The sequence below is a fragment of the Callospermophilus lateralis genome, chromosome 5 (genome assembly GCF_048772815.1).
Source record: "Callospermophilus lateralis isolate mCalLat2 chromosome 5, mCalLat2.hap1, whole genome shotgun sequence".
NCBI classification, from domain to species: domain Eukaryota; kingdom Metazoa; phylum Chordata; class Mammalia; order Rodentia; family Sciuridae; genus Callospermophilus; species Callospermophilus lateralis.
In genome coordinates, this window is record NC_135309.1 from 143,397,246 (window position 1) to 143,420,498 (window position 23,253).

General features: G+C 36.5%; 1 protein-coding gene across 1 annotated transcript; it reads left to right on the forward strand.

Moving 5' to 3' along the window:
- The first annotated feature begins 469 nt into the window (after positions 1 to 469).
- Sub1 (SUB1 regulator of transcription) lies at positions 470 to 15,229 on the forward strand. The gene is made up of 5 exons (XM_076857350.2): positions 470 to 536; positions 2,847 to 2,919; positions 5,361 to 5,483; positions 12,669 to 12,777; positions 14,898 to 15,229. Exons 2-5 carry the CDS (start codon positions 2,848 to 2,850, stop codon positions 14,975 to 14,977), a joined length of 384 nt encoding a protein of 127 aa, XP_076713465.1. The 5' UTR covers positions 470 to 536; position 2,847; the 3' UTR covers positions 14,978 to 15,229.
- Positions 15,230 to 23,253: the final 8,024 nt, after the last annotated feature.

The window sequence follows — 23,253 nt, forward strand, 5'->3', positions numbered from 1 at the left end:
CCTTACACTTTCATGACTTGAATTTAGGCCTAAGGGCTGTGTGTCTAATAAGTTCTGCTAAGATTCCTTACACTTTGCGGAATTAAATGTTGGGGCTGTGGCTTCCTTCCTTTGAATTTTAGCAGCCATAGTTACATACTGAGGGTGAATGGGATACGAAGAGGCAAATTTCTGGGAAAATGGGTCAGTATCCTTTCTTTTTTAGTACGGTCTTTTCGTTTCAATAGAATAAACATTTATTGAACCAGTGCAAAGTTCAATGCTTGTCATTTCACGTTTCATTCGCACCCTCATTCCTTCTCAGGTTAGGTTCAATCTTTGAGGCACTTCACTTCAGGGGCAACCCCCCAGAACGAGGGGCGGCCCCTTTAAGGCCCTGGAAAGGGTCTAGGTGTCGGTTTCGGCGGCGAGGCCACGCCCCGTCACGTGCGCAAGTTCCAACGGGGCGGGGCCTGCCTCTCTAGTCTGCCGTCACTTCCGGTTCTCTGTCAGTCGCGAGCCAGCGAGCAGAAGGCTGTCGACTGGAGAAGCGGAGCGTGAGTATGCGGGCCCCGCCTCCACCCAGTCGCCGGTACCCCCGTGGCCTTCTGGGCGATGGCCGCAGGAAATGTCGGTTATGCTTGACCTGCCTGTTCCTTCCTTGGCGTTCTCGAATCCCCTCCTCTGTTCCCGACAGGGCGCCTCGCGCACTTGGGCCTTCTGTGCCAGACGCCCGTCCTGGGGAACCGAGGCCAGGCTGCGGACAGGGCGCTCCCGGGCGGCGGGACGCGGTTGGGCGGGGGCGAGGAGCCGCGGGTAGGGGACCGGGCGACCCCGGGACAATGGGGCGACGGCCGGGGCGCGTGCGAGGCCTGCCCCCGCCACGGCCTCCCTCGGCCCTCACCCTGGCCGCTAAGGGAGCGGGGCGCTGTGGGGAAGGGTGAGAGCGGACGCGGTGGGGAGGGGGCTGTGGGGGAAGATGGCTGGCTTGCGGGGCGGCGGAACGCAGCGAGAGGAGAAAATGGCGCTTGGTGCAAGTCCCTCCCCTTCCCACACCGTCTCCTCCGCACTTCGCCGCCTCCCACGCCCCCTCCGACCGACCTGCCTCCCCTCGCCCCAGCCGTTTCCAGCCCCTTGGTTCTAGTAGCTTCCTGGCGGCGCGCGACCCCCTTCTCTGTCTCTGTTCTTAGTACCTTTGTACGCAATCCTGTGCCCGTCAGTCCTAGTTTGTCTTAACCACGTTTTCTCTAATCCTCCTCCACGCGGTCAGCAAAGGCTGAAGATTTTTTTGTTTGCGTCTTGTACATAATTCTACAATAGTTTCTTCACTTACCATTTGCCAGAATTATGCGCTCGCCCCATCCTTTGGAATAGTAAAACCTCATTAAGCTTAAGTAACGATATATTTTGTCAAAAGTTTAGAGGCTGGCTAAAGCCACCGTCCCTTGCTTTCTTCTTGAATGGACTTAATTTGAGTTAAATAAGAGGTAGTTCTTTGAAATGGTGTTAGGTCCCAGGCAGCTTTGGCTAATAGACGATAGTTATGGTTGATTGATTGCAAGTGAAAAATAGATTATATTCAATTGCTTCTTAGAAAGGTTTTTTTGGGGGGGGCAGCTGTATTAGCGAGCATAGAAAATTGAGCTAAATTGATTTTGGAGATTAGGTTGTAAAATGGAGCAGCAACAGGAAAACCATATGAAACTTGGTTATGAATGATGCTGTTTCCCTCTGAATTTGCTTTTCTCATTTTTAAGAAATTACTTATTAAAATCTGCATGGTCGGGTTGGGCACGATTTGAGCTTTTTTGAATTTCATGGTCAGGATTGAGATGGCCCACTTTTTTTTCAACCTTGACCTCCTATTGCGAAACAGTCAATGCCAGTGCCAATGCAAGTTTAATATACAGAGCTAGATTATGAAATTTTTTGAGGAAAAATTCAAGTCTTTTCCCCCTATGTTCAATATTTATAGAGTGTGTTGTGTTTATTATGCCCTTTAGGGCATACAAAAATTTAATAAGGACCTAGACTCTTCAGACCTGGAGGGAGCTAAAAGCAATTTGATGATTAGCATTTTAACACCTGGTAGTAAAAGTTCCTTAAAAGAGGTACCCACATGCCTTGGAATTCCAGGAGATTTGAGATTTAGGCAAAAGCCTCTACTCTCTGCTTTATGCTTAGGCACTAAGTAAACATCCATTTATAAGCAAAGCACTAGATTATCTGTGTAGGGGGTTTTGCCTTTCACAGAAACGTATTGTTCAAATTTATTTCCAAGTAGAAAAATGAGGGTAAAGTCGAATTATGGATAACTTTGTGAACTCCGAATTAGCACCTGTTATTCTGATAGTGTTGCCAAACATTTAAAATTAACATACAGAATAGGTAAAAGATATGATTCTAATGGAAAAATTAATTAGATATCACATTTGCATAGTACAGCTGATTCCTGTGTTGTGTTAATGTTGAGGTCCATTTTCAGTGATCTCTAGTCTGATATCTAGTAAGAAGTGTACAGTAGTACTAAATAGAATTATCTACATTTCTTCTGGTTTTAACAGTAATTGTAAGCTGCTTTCTTGACTCTACCCTTCCATAAACTTATGATCCTTCTATAATGAAGCATTGAAAAGACCCATTGACTTTGAATAAGATAAAAGGTGAATTTAGTTCTTTCTCATAACTAGGTTCAGAACATTTCACTTTGCTTGTCATGAATGTAGGTTAACCCTGGTTAAGGAACCTTCGTGTTCAATATAGCAACTTTAGTGCCATAAGATGATAGAATGAACCAAGAAACTTGTTCTTTTTTGAAGGTGGTAGAGCTATTTGTAACTTATTTACATAATGCATTTTTTTTCCAGAATGCCTAAATCAAAGGAACTTGTTTCTTCAAGCTCATCGGGAAGTGATTCTGACAGTGAAGTTGAGAAAAAGGTGACTATTACTGCATCAGGTCATTTTTGTGATGCTTGATTTAGCAATATTGCCCACATCTATTTCCAAGAGATAGTAAAAGGCATAACCCAGTACTATATGAAAATCCCTGAGTTTCTGAAAATGCAGAATGACCTTTGGATCACTTGACTAAAAGTACTTAGTATGCTTTTTTGTACATCCATACCTGCTGACTTGAAGGTACAGATTTAGACCTACATTCTACTTAACAAAATCTTTATTGAGAACCTTTAGAAACCTTAGCATCGAAGAATAATTTCCGTAGACTGACTCTAGGGGAATAGAATTCTAATTAGGCCAAAGATACTACTTGCTGTTATTCAGAAATGTGACTAATCTGTAGATATTATTTGTACTAGTTGAGCCGAATTAGCTGAATTTTTAAATGCCAGCATTCTCAGTCATCTGTGTTTATTTGCCCACAAGTATTACTGAATTTTGGGCTTGCTACATTTTAAGTTTGAATATTATTTGCTCTGATTCCTTCCTTTTAGTTTAATTATCTTCCAGCAAAGCTGATGTGGTGAACCAACCCATTTTCACAGAATGGGCTTTTTCTGCATTAGATGACAACTGCTCTGTAAACTCTGCATTCCACTTAAATGAGCGTCTCAATGGAGCATAACGGAGCATTTCACTTGCTGCGGTCAAGACTTCCTTCCACACAGACCTATTCTTATAGAAGTTTACATATATGAATAAACATTCATATCCTAGAAATGGAGTTAGTTGATGGCTTTCTTCCTAATTACTATATTTTCTTTGTGAAAATAAGTAATTAGCTTTTGTAGATCTGTGGTTTCCAAGATTTTATGCTTTATTTAGCAGCGGGCCCCTCATGCCCTGTTCCCCAAGCAGTACTAGCTAAGAGAAAAAGGGAGAGCTTATGGGAGAATCTTAGACAAGTTGGATCCTTGAAGTGTAAGTACAGAATATAACATCACCTCAATTTTAGAGTAAGGATTCAAAGGGATAATTGTGAATTGAGTGAATTTCTTAATTAAAAAAATTATATTAGTATAGCATTTGAGTATGTTCATATAACAAATTTGTATTGAACTTTGCTGTACCAGGCATACATTATTCAACAGAGAATACTTAGATCTTGATTTAAAGAATAATTTATTTTATTTTTGCCATTTGTCTCAAATCCAAATAGTAGTATTAACCTTGTGAACATTTATATTAAATACATCATGTTTTTTTTTTTATTTCATAAACACCTGTATGTGAATAGTATTACCTAGCTTCAACTAATTTAGTACATTAATTTAGCAACTTAAAATATTAGTTTACACTTCACCACTAAGAAGGAACATGACTGCCCTCTACTGTTTGAGCTGGGAAACTAGTGGTTTATTAGTGATTAGCTTTTTTTGGGGGGGGGGGATGGGTGGGAATGGGGTCTTAACCCCGTTGCCCAGGTTGGTTCCAAACTCTTGGGCTTAAGTGATCCTTTTGTCTCAGCCTCCCAAGAGGCTGGAACTACAGGCGTGCACCACTACATCCAGCTTGTTAACTTATTTTGAGAATAAGGCTATGTAAAAAGCTTTTATAATAATTTAAGCAGATTTTGAATTCTAGTCTTAACACGTTACTATCTTTAGGGGCTTTTTTTTTTTTTTTTTTTTTTTTTTTTTAAGTTGTAAAGAGGAAGTTCTTGATTCGTTCATGTTCAGTGCCTGGTACAAAATAATATATTTTTTTCCAGGAATTGAACCCAGAGGCATTTAACACTCCCCAACCCTTTTTATTGATTCTTTTTTGAGATGGGGATCTCGCTAAGTTGCTTAGGGCTTTGGTTAATTGCTCAGGCTGGCTTTGAACTTGTGATCCTCCTCCTTCAGCCTCCTGAGCTGCTGGTATTACAGGCATGTGCCATTGCACCCAGCCAAATAATGCTTTAACTTTGCCTAACTATATGTTCCTCAGACCAGTTTAAATCTCCTTTGGAATAGGCAGGGCATAAGTAAATGTTTCCCAGAAATGGAGCAAATTGGCAGTATTCTTAATAAGTATAACTCCTTTGTTTAAAAAAAAAAAAAGTAATTGTTGAGCTTTGGTAGATCTTTAGTTTCCAGAAGTTTTATGCAAAAGCAGTGGGTTTCCATTTTTTTCCCCCTGTCATCTTCTAATGAATTCTTTTTGTATGATCCCACTCTACAAAATACCTGTTTTCTGGCAAAACCCAATGCCTGAATTATCTTCTGTGATTGTGAAAAGAGGGTTTGAAAACATTATTAGATAAACACGTAGGTTAAATTCATAGTTCTATTGTTGAGTGAAACTTTGGTTTTTTCTTACACAACGAATGTGGTCTTCTGAATCTCTAAAAGTAACATAATTTTTTTAACTTGAGTTTTTTTTTTTTTTTTTAAAATAAAAATATAGCAAATTTTATCTGTTCTTTTTCTTTTAAGTTAAAGAGGAAAAAGCAAGTTGCTCCAGAAAAACCTGTAAAGAAGCAAAAGACTGGTGAAACTTCGAGAGCTCTGTCATCTTCCAAACAGAGCAGCAGCAGCAGAGATGATAATATGTTTCAGGTAAAGTTGGTCATTTCCTTAGAGTCAGAGGATTATTGTCTCACTTGATTAGAAGAATGTTAAAACTATCTTGATCTATGTTGCAGAAAGTCTTTTTGTGTGTGATAATCCTCTTGAATAAGACTATTAAGATGAGAGAACAAGTGAGAAATGAAAGAAATTTATATGATGCTGGGTTGTTGTTAAAGTATAGAATAGTCTGTAGTTTTACTGTATTTAAAACAATGCAAATTCAAATGGTATAGAAATCCTCCAAAAGAGACTGAGAACTTCACATTTAAGGAAGAAACTTGGAAGAGTTAGGTTAAGTACTGGACTGTGAAGTATGGATTAAGATATTATTTTAGGAGAAACAGCAATATGACATGTCTAACAGTAAAGGAGAGTGGCTTGAATAGGTAAAGTCAGGGAAGGTTATTAAGGATTTGATGAAATCACCTGCAGAGGACTAGCATAGCTTCTTTTCTTGGGTTTCTTATGTTTTTAAGGAGACTTGAAATTGGCCTTAGTGTATAATTTGTGAGGGAAAAGGCATTAGTGATAAATGGTTACTGGTAAGAATGCTGAGATAGTTGTAGACTTTAATGTGTATGTAGTAAGGGTAAGGTGGTTTTTCCCCTAAGGGAGAAATAGTGATGATGACAAAGATACTGATGAGGAACAGGGGACTAGAGAACCATCATCAAGGAGTTGGACCTGATTATAAATATAACAAAATAAGTAGAACCTCCTGGTAGTCTTGGGCGGGCCATCAGCATGGTTGACTAAAGCCATCCACTGAAAGAAAGAAAGCTTAAATCAGAGAAAAGAGAAGTTGATAAGATTATATCTTTGTTGATATTCAAGTAGAAGATGGAAGAAGAAAGAGAACATAGGTCAAGAGGAGATGGTGAAAGAAAATTAAGAGCAAAAAAAGGGTGTTTCAAGGAGGCATAAGTATTAATTGAAGTCAAAAGTTGGACAGAATATGACTGTACATATTTATTTGATTAGAAAATTAGATTGGTCTGTACTTTTGACCTGCTGATGGCTTTGAAAGATGTAGTGCTAGGATAAACATATAATGAAATATAGAAGTTGAATTTTTTTTTTCATTTTTGCTTTGAAATACTTTGTAATAATGTGGAGAAAGAAAAGAGATAAAATGCAGATGAATTGTTTAGTTATAGATTTGAATCCTGTGGTGAATGTGTAGCATAGAGGAACAAAGGGCAGAGTAGGTTATTTTGATAAGAGAATGTGTGAGGAAGAAGTATGTGAGAGCCCTCATTGCTTTGAATAGAAAATAAATTGAATGGTTACTGTGTATTCTGTTTTATTCAGGCCTTGCCAGGTTCTGGATTGCAGTGGTGAACAAAGTAGATGTGGTCTGTACCTTCCTAGAATTTATGGGAACAGAAAGTATACAGATAAACACATGTGTAGTTAAAATTTTGATAAGGGCAGAGAACTAAAAGGGCAGATTCTATTATGAGAGAGTAGGTGTTCTGGGTATTTTATTCTAAGGAAGTGATATGTAATCCTTAAGAAATGGAGGAGGAGCTAATCTTGCAAATTGGAAGCAGGAAGCATTTTCCAAGTGAGGGGAATTATGTGAATAACTTAAAGTGGGAAAGATCTTGGATTTTGCAGGAATTACAAAACCTTTGTGATTTGAGCCTGAAAGTCTGGCTAAAAGTATAGGTTGGAGATTGAATTCCTGAGAAGGCTGAATAATTCACTTCTGTGGAAAAGGAAGGACTGCTTTGGAATATTTTAATATTTTAAAATATTTGCTAGGCAGGTTTCTTGGGCTTTTCTCTCACTCACATTATGTGTACTTTTGCTTGTATAATAATGAAGCATCTTTGACATTTGAAGGGGATTTTAGTCTTGCCCACGCCATCTCTAATTTTATAAAGAAGCCAGGACCCACATTTTAGAGATTCTATTTTGTTAGAGTACTTTTGTGAAAAACAGATCTATTTTTAGGGGGTGGTTTTTCTCCCCCTAAAAAACAGTTCAGTTCTTTTGTGTGGTACTGCGGATTGAACCCAGGGGAGCTCTGTTAATTTCCTAGCCCTTAAAATTTTTTTTTTTGAGCTGGGCATGGTGGCACAGGCCTGTAATCTCAGCAGCATGGGAGGCTGAGGCAGGAGGATATTGAGTTCAGAGCCAGCCTCAGTAGCTTAGGGAGGCATTAAGCAACTGTTTCTAAATTTAAAAAAATACAAAAAAGGGCTGGGGATGTAGCTCAGTGGTTGAGTGCCCCTGAGTTCAATCCCCGGTTTAAAAAAAAAAAAAAAATTTTTTTTTTTTTTTTTTTTAGATAGGGTCTTGTTAAGTTGCCCAAATTGGCCTCAACCTTGTAATCCTCCTACCCCAGCTTCCTGACACGATAAAGAACTTCAATTCTCAAATTCTCATTTGTAAAGGTTCCTAGGCATCCTAAGTCCATTAAATACTGCACCTTTTGAAAATTCGCCTGTAGGAGAATCCAAAGGCCTTACTTACTTTCAAAGGTTTTCTACAGATCTAGTGTAGACAATCTAAGAGATATGTGATATTTAATTTCATTGCCATGATACCTTTTTTATTGAAATGGATTTTTGGCCATAGAAAACTTTTAATGCTTATACTGAATTTTAATCATTTTAAGAACACATTTGAGTATATTGATTTTATAATATTAAATGAGGCCTTTATTTTTGCTAGTAAAAATTGTTTGATTATTAGGAAGACTAATAAAAAATTGTTTGATTATTTTGGAAGGAAAAATAGTAACCCCACTGTATTTTATACGGTTTTTTTTAAAAAAAAAAAATAGAGCTGTATGTTTTTGTATTTCCAAAGTGCTTTAAAGACAGCCACAGAGTAGAGCTTTTTTGGATTTTGTAAGGTCCTCAAATTAGAATCTTAGAGAGTATATTAGAATCTTTGAGACATGCTTTGCCAAAACAGATCTGAAATCCAAATTAAAATAGCTGGGGTATTGGTTTAGTTAGTTTTAAGACAGGATTTTTTTTTTTTTAAAAGCTAAATATCTATCTCTTGAGACTAGAACTATGGAAGTCTTAAATTCTGGAAAGGTGATGTCTATCAAATGTAAACAACGCTAATATTTGAAGAGAGTTGGACATCCCCAAATGGTTACACTATCATTTTAAACTCTGGAATGATTTGGTCAGGATTCTGACTGATAAGGAAATATGCCTAGATGCTTGTCTTCTGATTTCTTCAGTTCTGAATTTTGAGGACTGGATTCTATAGGGAAATAACTGGCCTGAGATGACATCTGATAAAAAAGGCTGATGAAAGAGCTATCTTGTAATCCCTCAGTACGGCCTGTTGAAAGGTCAGGATGTTTGAGGCAGGGAACTTTCATTTGTATTTTTTTTAGAATTAGGCACAAATGGTCAGTAATGCTGTCTTAATTGATTTGTGATTTAAGGGTAAAACTGGATACCTTAAAATCACCTTTTATTTATTTTTGAGGTACCAGGGATTGAATGTAGGGCCTCGTGCATGCTAAACAAGTGCTGTACTACTGAATTACATTGCCAGCCCTGAAATTATTTTTAAAGTAATCATTGAGTCAAATGTTTTTTTGACTTGGGAGAAGGGCATGAATGGTGGATTTAAGAGTCATGAGATTACGTGAAAGGATTATTCATAACCTCATAACCCATAGCGTTTATCAGGTTTTCAAAGAATTGGGGAATCAATTTTTTTTTTTTTTTTTAAGAATCACACTTCTGTTGATAAAAATGCTAATTTTTTTCCTGTCAGTCTCCAGATGACAAGCAGATGTAAAAATATGTATATTCTGTATTCTGATTCTGTTATTTCTTACTGCGAAATGTGATTGCAAGGACAGTTAGTATATTCCTATTCTAATGTCTCCTCATCATTTTTTTTTTTTTTTCTTTTTTAGTGTTTTGTAAGAATCTGTGAATTTTATTCATTTTTCCTCATGGGGAGAGGTTGGTGTTAAACGAGTTCATCTTTTAAAAAAGTATTATTGAGGTACAATTTATGTGCATATAAGTTATATAAAAAGCATAAATTGATGAGCTGTGATAAATTTATGCAGTCTTGTTTTCAGCACATTTTCATCACCCTCAAGGCTTCTGTCTTGGTCTTCCTGTTACAGTTATATCTCTGCCTCATCAATGTAGATATATTTTCCCTGTTCTAGAACTTCAGATAAATGGAGTCATATGGTCTGTCTTTGGGTGTGTGTCTGGCTTCTTTTTGTATAATGTGTTGAGATTGATCCTTATGTCTTTTAGTAGTTGGTTCCTTAATGCTAAGCAGTATTCTTCATGTTTATTCTCCAGTTTGTTTATCCATTTTCCTTGGACATTCTGGTGTGAAGTCTTGGCCTACTAGGAATAAATCTGACTATTCTCAAACAGACAAGTCTTTCTGCAGGACCATTTGGATATACAAACCAGATATATTTGCTGGATCCTGGGCAAGATATGTGTGTAACTTGATAAGAAAATAACAAATTGTTTTTCAAGCAGCTGTACCATTTCAACACCCATAAGCACATGTGAGATTTGAGTTGCTCCACGTCCTCACTGGGTAGTGTTAGTCTTCAGTTTTATTCATTTTAGTTAACGAGTGTATGGTAGTAGTAGCAGCTCATGTGGTTTCACTCTAATTTCCCAGATGTCTTAATTCATTTCAAATCTTTGATCACGTTTATTGGCTGCTTTTATATCTTTTATGAAGAATCTGTTCTGCTCTTTCCTTTTTCTTTTTAACAGCTAGGTCTTTTTACTTACCAAATTATAACAGTATTTTGGAAATCCTTTGTTAAAGTTAAGTGCAGTGAATATTTTCTTTTTGTTTTTAAACTTAAGGGGAAATTCTTGTCTTTAAATAGCAATCTAGTTTAAAAATAAGTTTAATAGAGGAAAGAACATGAACCTAAGAGAATCATATGGATGAATGGATACCAGGACTGAGAGAGATGACCTGCCCAGATAGGTGGCCTCTGTGTTTTTTATCCATCTTGGAGATGAGGTCTTCACAGATTTAGTAGGCTCATCGTTTTCTATAGTCTTCTGCTCCACAGTAGTATTGTCTTAGTGAATCTGTACTGTTCTTTCTCAGTCTTACTTGGAAACTTGAAGGGTCTATGGGTGAGACTTCAAATATATTTTTCAGGTATATGGCTTGCCTTTTATGAATTAATATTTAAAGAAAGGTGTTAAATTTAAGTCTTTTATCAATTTTTCCCTCATTTGATTAATGCTTTTTTTTTTTCCTATCCAAGACTTATTTTGCATACTCCATGGCCACAAAAATTTTTAACAGAATTTTTTTCTTAGAAGTTTTATAGTTAAGTTTTCATGTTTTAAGTTAGTGTTCCGTGTAGACTTAACATCTCAAAGAATGAATTTCTCTGTGTAAGGAAATGCATTCTAATCCCTTGACCTGTATGTATGTCTTTCTCTAGTACCACACGCTTTCTTACTATACTTACTGAGCCTTGAAAAGTGGTAACAGATGTTTTGTTGAGTAAAGCCTGCTTTGCTTCCCCTGGAATTGTAGTTTGTGTTAAGCAATAGTGTAAGGGTTGTGAAAAATTGTGGGTGTTTTTTTTTTTTTTTTTTTTTTTTGGTGTGTGTGTGTGTGGATAGTTTTCTCAATTTGACTGCAACTAAAATGCCTTAGAGTTGTTATTTGAAATGAATGTCAAAAGGAAAAGCTTTCTTGTCTAGTGACTGGAACTCTGTATTCCTCTATTCAGAATTATTGTTAAAACAATATAGCTAGCTGAATATATGAATTCTTGTTGCATGCAGTTTGTACTGGAAGCTTTTGCTTACTAATGATAAATAGGGATTATTTACATTTTTAGACTTAGACGGACAGTATGCCTTTTTTTTTTTTTGGTTTATTTTTACATTGTGCTAAGGGTCAAACCCAGGGCCTCACACATGCTAGGCAAGTGCTTTGCCACTGAGCTACAGCCTGAGCCCTTACTAAAGATTTTATTGTGGTTAAAAAAATGTTTATTCACTTGTTGTGAAACAGATCTGCAGAACCTTTTTCTCTTGCAAAACATTAAATGGTAATTCTCTTTCCTATTTCTCCCTCCCCTAATAACCACATTTTACTTTTTTCCCATGATTTATGACTGCTTTAGACTTTTCAAATATCTCAAGTACATTGAATCAACGGTATTACTGTTGCTTTATGATTGGCTGTTTCACTTGGCACAAACTCAAGATTAATGTGTATTGTTGGTTGTGACAGGATTTCTTTTCTATGACTGAGTAGTAATCTTTTGGGGGGCTACTGTGAATAACAGTGTAGGTATAAACATGAATATACAAATTTATAACTTGGAGACCTGTTGTCATTTCTTTTAGATATGAAGTTCTGCTCCTTAAAGCATTTCATTCAGTGAGGAATCACATAATAGGTGGTCCCATAAGATTATATTGCCTACTGACATTGTAACCATCTTAGTTTGTCTATATACACTTATGTTCAAACAGTGACAAAAATCATCAAACTACATATTCTTTGGAAGCTGCTCTGTATTTAAGATACTATATATCCCAAAGTGGGTTTGCTGGATCATATTGTAGTTCTAGTTTTAATTTCTTTTGGGAGGTGTAGGGGGGGATACCAGGGATTGAACTCAGGAATACTCACCCACTGAGCCACATCTCCAGCCCTGTTTTGTATATTATTTAGAGATAGGATCTCACTGAGTTGCTTAGGGCCTCGCTGCCTCACTGTTGCTGAGGCTGGCTTTGAATTTGTAATCCTCTAGCCTCAGCCTCCCGAACCACTGAGGTTATAGGCATGTGCCACTGCACCCAATTCTGTTTTAATTTTTGAGGAGTCTCCATTACTGCCTTTCATAGCAGCTGAAATTTTTACTGTTTATGTTTATAATTTTAAAAATGTTTGGAAATGTGAGGTGTGCTTTTGTTTTATTCTGTCTTTTAAAAAATAATTTTAACAGGGATTTCTTTGTATTATAGTTTTGATATTGAGACTGTTAATCATTTTCATGATTAAAGATAGAGTTAGCTTGCAGCAAATGGTGACTATATGGACACCACTGACATCACTGTCAAAAGAAACACTTCTATGTTTTGGGGAATTTATTTACTTATTTATTTGCAGATTGGGAAAATGAGGTACATTTTTGTTTGTTTATTTATTTATTTGCAGATTGGAAAAATGAGGTACGTCAGTGTTCGGGATTTTAAAGGGAAAGTTCTAATTGATATTAGAGAATATTGGATGGATCCAGAAGGTGAAATGAAACCAGGAAGAAAAGGTGAGTTTTGATTTCTTTAATTTGGTTCTAATGTTGGGACTAGCTTAAAACATTTCTAAGTAATGTTGCTTGAGTTGAGATAATGTTGGCAGGGCACAGAGGCCAACAATGAACCTTTTCTAGTCCTTTTTTAACAGGATGAAAAGTAACAACGCTAATACCACTTCAATAGGTGGCTAATTTATTAGAATATAATTTTCTTTTTTTTTTTAAGAGAGATTTTTTTTTTAATATATAATTTTTAGTTTTTTCAGTGGACACATCTTTATTTTATTTTTATGTGGTGCTGAGGATCGAACTCAGCGCCCCACGCATGCCAGGTGAGCGTGTTACCGCTTGAGCCACATCCCCAGCCCATAATTTTCTTTTTAATTTTACAGTAATTCTGAAGCAGATTAGGCACTATCTGGAAAGTTGTAAAATTGGGAATGGAAAAATTCTGGTTTATATTTTGATTCAGCTCCTTAAGATCATTCTTTATAGTATCTTTCAAGTGGGTTGCTGTCCTTCTGTTTGTGCTTCATCCTGCCCCAATCCTGTTTGCATGTAGAAGCATACTTTATTCAGTTATCAAATAGCTAGAGAACATTTGTTAAACCAACCTAAATTTGTATTTTTGGGCATTTGGTTATTTGAGGTAGCTCTTTAGATGATAAAAAATGCTTTCTTATTTAGTACTACTCTGTTTTTTGTCAGTTTTCAAGGTACCACATGTTTGTTTCATGCAGTTTTCAGGCTTATTAAAAGGCAACCTCTGTATACTTTCCTTTTTTGGGGTCTGTGCTGGGAATTGAACTCAGGGGCACTTTACTCATCGAGCTACATCTTACGGCCTTTTTCTTTTTGGAGACAGGGTCTTGCAGAGTTGCTTAGACTGGTCTTGAACTTGTAATCCTCCTGCCTTATCCTCCTGGGTCCAGATATAGGCATGGACCATTTTTCATAACTTTTTATGTTTTCTTGTTGAAGTTGTTGTTTCTGGTTTGGATATTTGTGGTGTTTCAGAGTGGTTAATGCCAGGTTGTGTGTTCCTGAAACATTTATGGGAACAGTTTGATTAGCTTCAAGTCCTTCCTTAGTGCCCCAGTGTATTCTTTCAGTTCATGGCCTCAGCAGTTTTTTGTGAAATAAATTAATTCAAGTATTTACTTAGGTGGGTAATATGTCAAGTTCTTTTTTCATATTACCAAGTTTAATAATTTACAACAACCCTTTGTGTAAATAACGTTTACTGGTGAGAGGGAACTAATTTTTTTAGGGTCACACAGTAATAGGCTGGAATTTGAATCCTGACAGCATGAATCCAGAATGCACTCTCACCCTATCTATACATTCCAAGAGGTCCTGTGTGACTCACATCCTAGGATTTTTTCAAAGTGAAATGAATGTTTTCTGGAAGAACTCAAAAGTATCCATTCACCTTGAATTTCTGTGGAATTTGGGACAAGTGTTAAATTAAAACTCAGTTTGTATCAATGGATGTTTAATATGCCATATCTGAGCCTTGACCACTTAGCTTACTAGTATGATTTGTGAGATGCATCTTCAGATCATCATTTGTTCTCATTGGTTGTAATAGACATCATGCAGGATACATTGTGGGTAGAGAAACTGGATACAAGCTTGATCTATTTAGGAAACTGATGAGTTTGTAGATAAAAATGTAAGATTTTCCAGGGTTCCATGCCTGTAATGCTAGTGCTTGGGAGCCTTAGGCAGGGGGATCACAAATTCAAAACTAGTCTTGGCAACTTAGTGAGGCACTAAGCTATTCAGTGAGACCCTTTCTCTAAATAAAAGACAAAAAGGGCTGGGGATGTGGCTCAGTGTTGTGCTCCTGGGTTTAATCCCTGGTACAAAAAAAAAAAAAAAAGATTGAACTTTCAGTTTTATAGCATTGTGCCATTCAGAATGGTAGTTTTGGGGCCAATGATATAGCTCAGTGATAAGAGCAGGTGGTTGGACACTCAAGACTCTGGGTTGATTCCCAGCACTACAAAAACCAACCAAACAAAATCATAATAAATAATGGCAATTGTAAAATAATATTTTATTTGGAAGTATGAAAATAAGCAAGCTTGAATAGATTTTCAACTTTGAATTTTTAAACTTTGTTTTAGGTATTTCTTTAAATCCTGAGCAATGGAGCCAGCTGAAGGAACAGATTTCTGACATTGATGATGCAGTAAGAAAACTGTAAAATCTGAGCCATATATATCCTGTACTGTTCTGGTTGTTTTAATCTGTCTTTTTACATTGGCTTTTGTTTTCTAAACGTTGTTTTCCAAGCTATTGTATATTTGGATTGCAGAACAATTTGTAAGATGAATACTTTTTTTTAATGTGCATTATTAAAAATGTTCTGAGTGAAGCTAATTGTCAACTTTATTAAGGAGGATTGCTTTGTGCCCACCACTTAGTGTAAAATAAAATCAAGTAATTACAATCTTAACTGTTGTGGCCTTTTTTGATCAAAAGACTAGATATTCTTTAAGGCCAAAATTAACAGTTTTGTAGACCTATTAGTTTTAACTCAGTTTTTACATGAAAAAGATTTGTATTGCATTGAGTTTTTTAACGTTAGATTTGTGAAATCCATGATCTCTTCAAGCCAAATGTCAAAATTTGTCCCAGTCACTTTCTTTTTTTTAAATTCATTTTCACTTAATAATAATCATTTTTATTTCACTCTTTTTTTTGTTGAATATATTATGCTAATTTGAAAAGTCAGTGAAACTGTCAAAATGTTGATTCAATAAGTTACTTAAAATAAGGGAACTACCATCACTAAATCTATAGTAGTTATTAGAGCAGATACAGTTTGGTAATGTGGTTTGTATGAAAACTTCAAGCAGGTGTATGTCATTACCTCATAGTGTTCTGTGTAGTTATCTTACTGCTTAGTGTACAGAAAATAATGATTAGATGTCTGATTAGCTTTCACTTAGTAAACATGTTCACCATGGGATGATGTCTGTAAAATCAGATATTGTTAAACTAGACTAGGATTTAATAAAAACTGTGAAAGCTTACTGGCCTAACATTTTATTTTATAATATTTGAGTATGAATTATGTGTAGCCAGAGAGGTCACTGAGCTTTACCGGTGCAGTTAGATAATGTGGTCAGTTTTTAGGGGAAAGATCACATGTTTAGGATTTTTGGCCTTTGGTTCAGTAGAGTTTGTTATTTTGCAGTTAGTCTATTGGACAATGGCATTCTAGACACAATGTTACTAATTTTAGTAAATGCTTTTAAGTAGTTTTCATTCTAACTGTAGTGAAGCAGACAATTAAGGCGCATGTTTCAGGGGCTTTGCAGCAATAAATAGGGTATGGTGTGCCTTAATAAAAGAATGTAAAGGAAACGTACTGAAATTAAGGAAGGTGGCATGTAAAGAGGAAAGAATTGTCTTCAAACTAAATGATATGATATTTTTGAGATTTTAATCATATTAATAGGACAACACAATTCTAGGTAGAATAGTAAAAAACAAAAGGCTTAGAGGTAAAAATAACTTTCAACAAGTTGTTTATGGTAGCAGATCTCAAATGGTTACTGCCATTTAGGGCTACCATATCAAGAAAATTGCACTATTCTTTCAGCAAGTATGATTCTTATGTTTTAAAACATTTTGTAGTATAATTTCAAGGACTTAATTTTAAAACCATCTGCCAGGTTTTTTTTTTTTTTAATATATTTTTTTTAGGTGCAAATTGCTAAAATAGATCTTTTTTTTTTTTTTCCTGATAGTTTAGTCTATCAAATAATAGGTACTCACGTGTTCACATACTGTATGTATTTAGACAAATCATTCTTGATTGGTATGCCCCCTTATTTGGGAACATGATATCCTATATTGGTTACTTTTAAAAGTATTATTTTTGACACAGAGAAAGGGTTGTTAATTATACAGAACTTTGGTTTTGGTGTAGATGAAGAAGGAATCATGGATAAATTTCCTAGATTTACATGAATTCAGAGGGTGCAATCTACTTATACTGAGATGGCACAGTAGTCTATCACATAGGCATTTACTGGTTGTTTGGCATAAAATTAGTAAAATCTTATATAAGTTAGGAGTGTTGGCTGTATGGTAAGTTGACTGCTAAATCCATTTATGTTACTGGATGTGTAGTATACTGAAAATATTTTTCTCTGTAGGTAAGGATGAAAATTGAGTTAAAGTAAAACAGACTAACTTGTAATGAAACGGAAGAATAGAGTACATTTATTTTCTGTTTAAACTTTTATCTCCTCAGTAAGATTTCTCCCAAGAAGAAAGTTCGGCATTTTGAGGCATATTATCTTACTTTGTGATGCCAAAAATGAATTTAATTAATGTCCGTATTCAGGTTTTGTCCTTTAATATACTCGGTAGTAGGGCCTTCTACAGTTTTTTCTCTTTTAAATATGAACATTAGACCAATTTCCAGTTCTTTTGGATTTTAAAGAACAACGACTGAAAAAGAAAAACCCTTTGATTTTGGTTATTTTCTTTTTCTTTGCTTAAAAACTTCTCTTAAAGAATATTCCTACCTCATTAATTAGTCAAGATGCTGTGATGATGAATCTATTCTACATAGTGTATTTAGAAACAAAGACTTCGTGGGAAAAATGAAAGTACATCCTGTCTTAGCTACTGAGGAGAAAAGAGAAAGAATTGAATATTGATTATTTTAAGTGTTCTAGACAGAATTATGTTAGAATATTATGAAACTCTGAAAATTAAAAAATGGCTGACCAATATTTAGGTATTCTCCTGAAATTCTTTGTGGTTCACTTTTTATGGAAATTAATAATAGTGAAGAACTCCAGTTTTTTAAGAAAGTGTTTTTCCAGATATACTCTAGTATAAACATGCACATAGTCACAAATATGTAACTCTGTTAATTGTGGAATGCCTGTACACTTTGTTTGTACATCTTCCATGGAGATATCAGTGAATATGATTCTCCACCTGTGAATATTTTAAATGTTGAAATAAAAGTAAGAAATGTGGTCTTTGTGTTTTCCCAGTTTCACAAGGCTGAAGATGAATGGATTATTTTTTGAATGTGTTTTACTAACAAATAGAATACCTTTCTGTTATGAATGCTTGGAATCAATTTTTGAGTATAAAATCTTTTGAAGACCTTTGGGATGGGGTGGGCCCATTTTTTTTTTTTTTTCTCTACCTGATGCACATGGAAAAATGCAAATACCAAGATGTACAGTCTCCTTTTTTTCCTTGATTCTAAGTGCTTTGCAGTGAGAGGATTCCTTGATATACTTAACTATATAGTGGATTTTGGAGTATTTCAGACTTGTCATTTTTGTTTATGAAGTATCTATTTCCTCTTGTTAATCAGTTTTTTTCTTATACATAGGGATTTTATTTAATTTGTTTATGAACTTACACAAAGATTGAAAGAATTCATGATGACTCTTATTTCTATTTCAACTGTAAATTGGTTTCAGTAAAATGTGGACTCAAATCTAGTCAGAAGAAAAGTACTTAAAGTTTATATAGTATAAAAAGCATGAAACATTGAAAGAATTCTATGGTAGTAGTTAACTGTAACAGTCTATCCATGTCCTTCTGAATAAAAAATCTTGTTACATAGTTACCCCCCCCCCCCCAAATGCTTGATGAGTTTCTTACAGAGTTCAGATTTTGAGACTACTTTTATAGCCATTTTAGTCTTGGATTACTAGCACCTCCTTGACATTAAGTGAAATAGTGAAATACTCTTCTTTCCTTGTTTCACTCTTAGGCTCCTGATAGTTTAAATGGTTATCCTTCTGCTGGGTAATGTATTGTTAGACGATGATTTATACCACTAACTCTTCTGGGGAAAAAAGGGAGTTAAGGTGAATTTCAACCAGTTGGATACTGTAACATTCATGGTTACAAAGGTATACAAAGTGCTTTCTTTACCATCCAAGCCCAGAACACAGCTAAATTGTGTGTGATTAACCTACATCTTGGAAAGTAATGTGGATGTGAAGTATCAAGTTGTTGCAAGAAGGTAAGAGAACTTCTGAATATCCCTTCACTCAGGAATCCTGTTCAAATTTTGTCAGTTGTCTTAGTACAAGCTTCCAACCCAGGGTCAGATATCTTGTTTGCTTATTTCATTAGTCTCAATTCAGTCTGGTAGTTCATTTTTTTTTTTTTTTTTTCCTTTGACTTTTGTAATCTTGTCATTTCTGAAGGTTTGATGAAGTGAAGCCCATTACTGATACTGACAAAGGGGCCAGGGAAGAGGTTTGTTCAATTAGGAGTAAACAACTTGTTTGAGTAGTTTGGTTGTGAAGGATCAAAATGGGACGGTGGCTGCAGAGGATTCTAGAATCAAGGTTGGGGTGTGACAATACAGTGTACAGCATCAAAGAGTTCAGAGTTGCTTTCCTTAAGTACATATTTATATTGACCTTTGGTGTCAACTAAAATTTCAGTCATTTTCCACTTTAGTTTTTCTGGTGATTTTTTTTTTTTTTTTTTTTTTTCCTAAATGTCACCTACACCATGAATACTTTTAATAACCAAGAATCAACAATAACTCCTGGTTTTCAAGTTTGAAAAACAGGCCTTTATATTATTCATTGAAAAGTAATTTCAGAAGCCCTATGGTTTTCTTCAGAATTCTTCCTTAAGTTCTTTTGATATCCAGACTTTCAAAAATGGATCTGTTTTTAATCTATGACTCATTTTTTTTTTCTTCTGAATATGGGGAAATGCTTCTTGCTTTCTATGGAGCCATTAATTGGTAAAGAAAGTTCTTAGAAACAATAGAGAACATTTTGGACATGTTTAAGCCCTGTAACAAATTGGTTTCTTGAATTTTTAAATAGAACTCTGTTATTGGTGTATAAAGAGGTATTCAAAGTAATGTTGTCAGCAAGACACTTCCGTTAGAAACTGCTGAAGGGCTGATGCGGTTAAAATAAACTTTAAAGAGCGCTGAAAACATGGTTCTGCAACCTTTCTAACTAGCAATCTTTGGAGGTGGGTAAAACAGTAATTAGGATTCATTCCTGTAAGTATTGAAAAGGACTTGGGTTAGACTTTCTCTGCTGGGAGCCATCAGCCAAGTAGGTATGACAATTTCCTTGCCAGCGTACCCCCATGTTTCTTTAGTGGAAGGACTCGTGGAAACAGGACATTTTGCAGGACATTGCATGTAAGGTGACCTTGCTCAAGGACCAGGGTGGATCCGTGTTTAGGGTGTTCCTGGTTTAGCATAATAGGAGATTAGGGTGTTCCCCCTTTAGAATAGGGTGGTTTAGCATAATAGGAGATTAGGGTGTTCCCCCTTTAAAATAGGGCGTATCCTGCTGCCTGAGTTCCTCTTGAGTTCTTAGGGTCAGACAGTGTATTTTGGGAGACAGAAGCCCGGTGGAGAGTGGATTTGGGCAGAGAGTGGATTTGGGCAGAGAACGTGGATTTCCCCAGAACGTGTTTGTAGACGGCCGGTGTGAGATTGGGAATAAAGAATTGCTGTTTGAATCTACAAGCTGTGTGGAGACTCGTGATTTGTGCCCAGCCAGAGACTGCGGCATTTCTCAGGTTTAGAAATTTTTTTTTTTTAAAGGCAGAAGCTGGGCTGGGGTTGTGCTCAGAGGTGGAGCGTTTGCCTAGTATGCATGAGGCACTGGGTTTAATCCTCAGCACCATATAAAAATAAAATATCTATAACTAAAAAAAAAAAAAGCCAAAGCTCTACTAAGTTTATGTAAAAATTGTCTTACTGCCAACTGCCCTATGGGGAGAGCCTGGTGTATAATATATGTGGATTAATGGTCCCCACTTGTTGAGTGCCAGAGTGGAGAAATGTGGGCAGTAACAAGTATTAGACATTTATTTTCCCATTTACTTTTCATCCTGTGGGGAAGGTACTCTTACTTAGACACATTTTATACGTGAGGAAATAGGGATTTCCAGAGAATAGTTAATTTGGTCAAAGTAACACAATAAGTGACGGAGGCAGGATTTGAACTTCACTTTGGGCTAGCTCCAAAACCTGAGCATACTGTTGCCGTGTAATAGACTAGGATGGTGGCAAAATTTTTAGTTCATTGGTTTAACAATGGACTTTATTGTGTAATCCTTACCCTGTGTTTTGTTGTCTGGCATCAAAAGCTAGGATTAGCATCTGACCCAGTTAATCTTGTTTGGTTTCTTATGACCTTTTCACAACATCTCCCTGCAGTAGCAGAAAAGGCAGCTGTCCACACTTGCATCCTCAGGTAGTATGCCAGGTTCTGATGAACACTTATTGAACCCGTTTATCAAGACTAAGAAATTTTTTGTTGGTTTGTACAGTCTCTGTCCTTGACTAGAACTCATAAAAATAGACATGGGCTGAATTATGCTTGAATATTAAGGGTTAGGATTTTCAAAAAGAAATTAACTATCCTTACCTCTGTTGATAACATGGGCTTTGTGATTATATGGGGAAAAACTAGCCAATTAGGAAGACACTGCTGGGAAAAGGAAGAGATTAAAATCTCTTACTCTCCCCTTCTCCCAACTTTTTAATAGGTATAATGAAAAGTTGGTAGGATTTGGACCCAGAGACTCTGTATACTGAATGTGGGATGTCTTCTGGAGTTCCTTCAGACTCTCTCCTCTTCTGTCCCTGACAGGCTGTCTAGGTTGGATATGTTCTCCCCAGCTCATGATTGGTTTAGTCAGTGTAGAGCCCCAGTAGGAAATTGGAGGGAGAGGCATGAACTTAGACATTCTATGGCTTCTTTCTTTCAGGGTTAACTTGAACTGTGTTCCCCAACTAAAGGTGATCTCTTAAGTTTTTTCTTGATTTCCAGTAGCAACTCCTTTACTGTCCCTTTGAGCTCAGTTTTGCTTACCTTAATATCCCTGAGGTGTTCTTGTACTCTTTTGTTTACATGGTCTTTCTGAAATCTTCTGTATTATGATTCTCCAGAGAAATAGGAGATTGATGAGGGGGGATTTGTTACAAAGGTTGAGACCCATTATATGCTGTCTGTATTTTGTGAACCAGGGAAGCTGGTAGCATATGACAGTTCAAGCCCTAAAGCTGGAAAACCAGGGCCATGCATGTTAGAACTTTTCAGTCTAAGGCTGAAGACCTGAGAATCTGGTGTTGTGATGTCCAAGGTCAGAAGATGGGTATTGCGGTTCCAGAAGAGAAAGCAAGTGTGCACTTACATGCTAGCTCACAAGCATATATTCACTTTTGCATTTTTTGTTAAGCCATTTGGATGGTGCCTGCCACATTGTGTGAGGGGTATCTTCTTTACTCAACACACTGAATAAAATGCCAATCTTCCAGAAACACCCATCTCATACATACCCAGAATTAATACCTTGTCAGCCGTCTGCATATCCCTAAATCCAGTTAAACTGACACCTAAAATTAACCATCATGTCCTCAGGTTGTGTTTTGAGTTTGTGACATCTTCCTGTTGGCACCATGACTGCTACAGTAGTGGGTACCAGAAACTGCTCTTTAAAATTGTATTTGAAGAGGACCAGGTTGAAAGGTCATTTTTGGGATCGGGGCAATGAGATAGTAGTAAATTATGGTATATGGTGGTACCACAACTAAAACTGTCACTGTGTATTAGTGTGGAATGAAGTGCAATTGGAGTAGAAGACCTTGATGGACCAAATGGTTATGGCACATCGTCATTATGGGGAGTTTTAACTCTAATTATAAAGATTTTGTGGATACCTCACAACAGCTCTGGAGAAAGGTATGTAGGAAAAGGAAAACAAGTAACCAACCAACCAAAAACCTATGAACATAGAAGTAGGAAATTCAGTGCTAGAGAGCCTCCTTGGCATCTTTGAATTGATTTCTTATCTGTGCTCACAGGGCAGTTCTGGGACAAACTCGGGTTTGGTTGTAAGGGTTGCAGAGTCGCAGCTCCAGTTAGTGTTAGTCCCTGAGAGACCAGGTCTCTCAAGTTACAGTAAGGGCAATGGTGGGAAAGGAGATGGGTATATTTGGACTAAGAAGTTTAAACCTCAGAACTTCCCCAGATCTTATTGTTTACAGAGGCAGGCCCCTATAACAAGAATTAGATCTCAACAATTCCTGTTAAAGTTATGGGATCTTCTCCAGGAGGATTGCCTATTCTGAAGGAATTTTAAGACCTCTGCAAATTTATGTTTGAAGAACCTTGAGAGTTTGTGGGAGTAGCTCCTAGACCAGGGGATGTCCTAAGTGGCCTTACATAAAATGGCCAGTTAAAGGATGTTTGCTTTCCATTATACTGACCTTGTACTTAATTTCCCCTCATTTTATTTGGAAAAAAATTGGTATCTATAGGAAGGTTGAATGAATAATACAAGGAACACTCACGTTATTCACCTGTTACGTTGCAATATTCTTTTTTACTGAACTGAAAGTAAACTGTAGATATATACATATGTGTGTGTGCACATATTCTGAGCTTTTTTACTTCCAGTGCTCTGGCACAAAAGCATAATTTCTTTTTAAACACC

Excerpts from the sequence above, each read along its gene's own strand:
- Sub1 (XM_076857350.2), top strand. The coding sequence starts at position 2,848 with ATGCCTAAATCAAAGGAACTTGTTTCTTCAAGCTCATCGGGAAGTGAT. Across the intron at positions 5,484-12,668 it reads GAGATGATAATATGTTTCAG|ATTGGAAAAATGAGGTACGT; the intron begins GTAAAGTTGGTC and ends ATTTATTTGCAG. Across the intron at positions 12,778-14,897 it reads AATGAAACCAGGAAGAAAAG|GTATTTCTTTAAATCCTGAG; the intron begins GTGAGTTTTGAT and ends ACTTTGTTTTAG.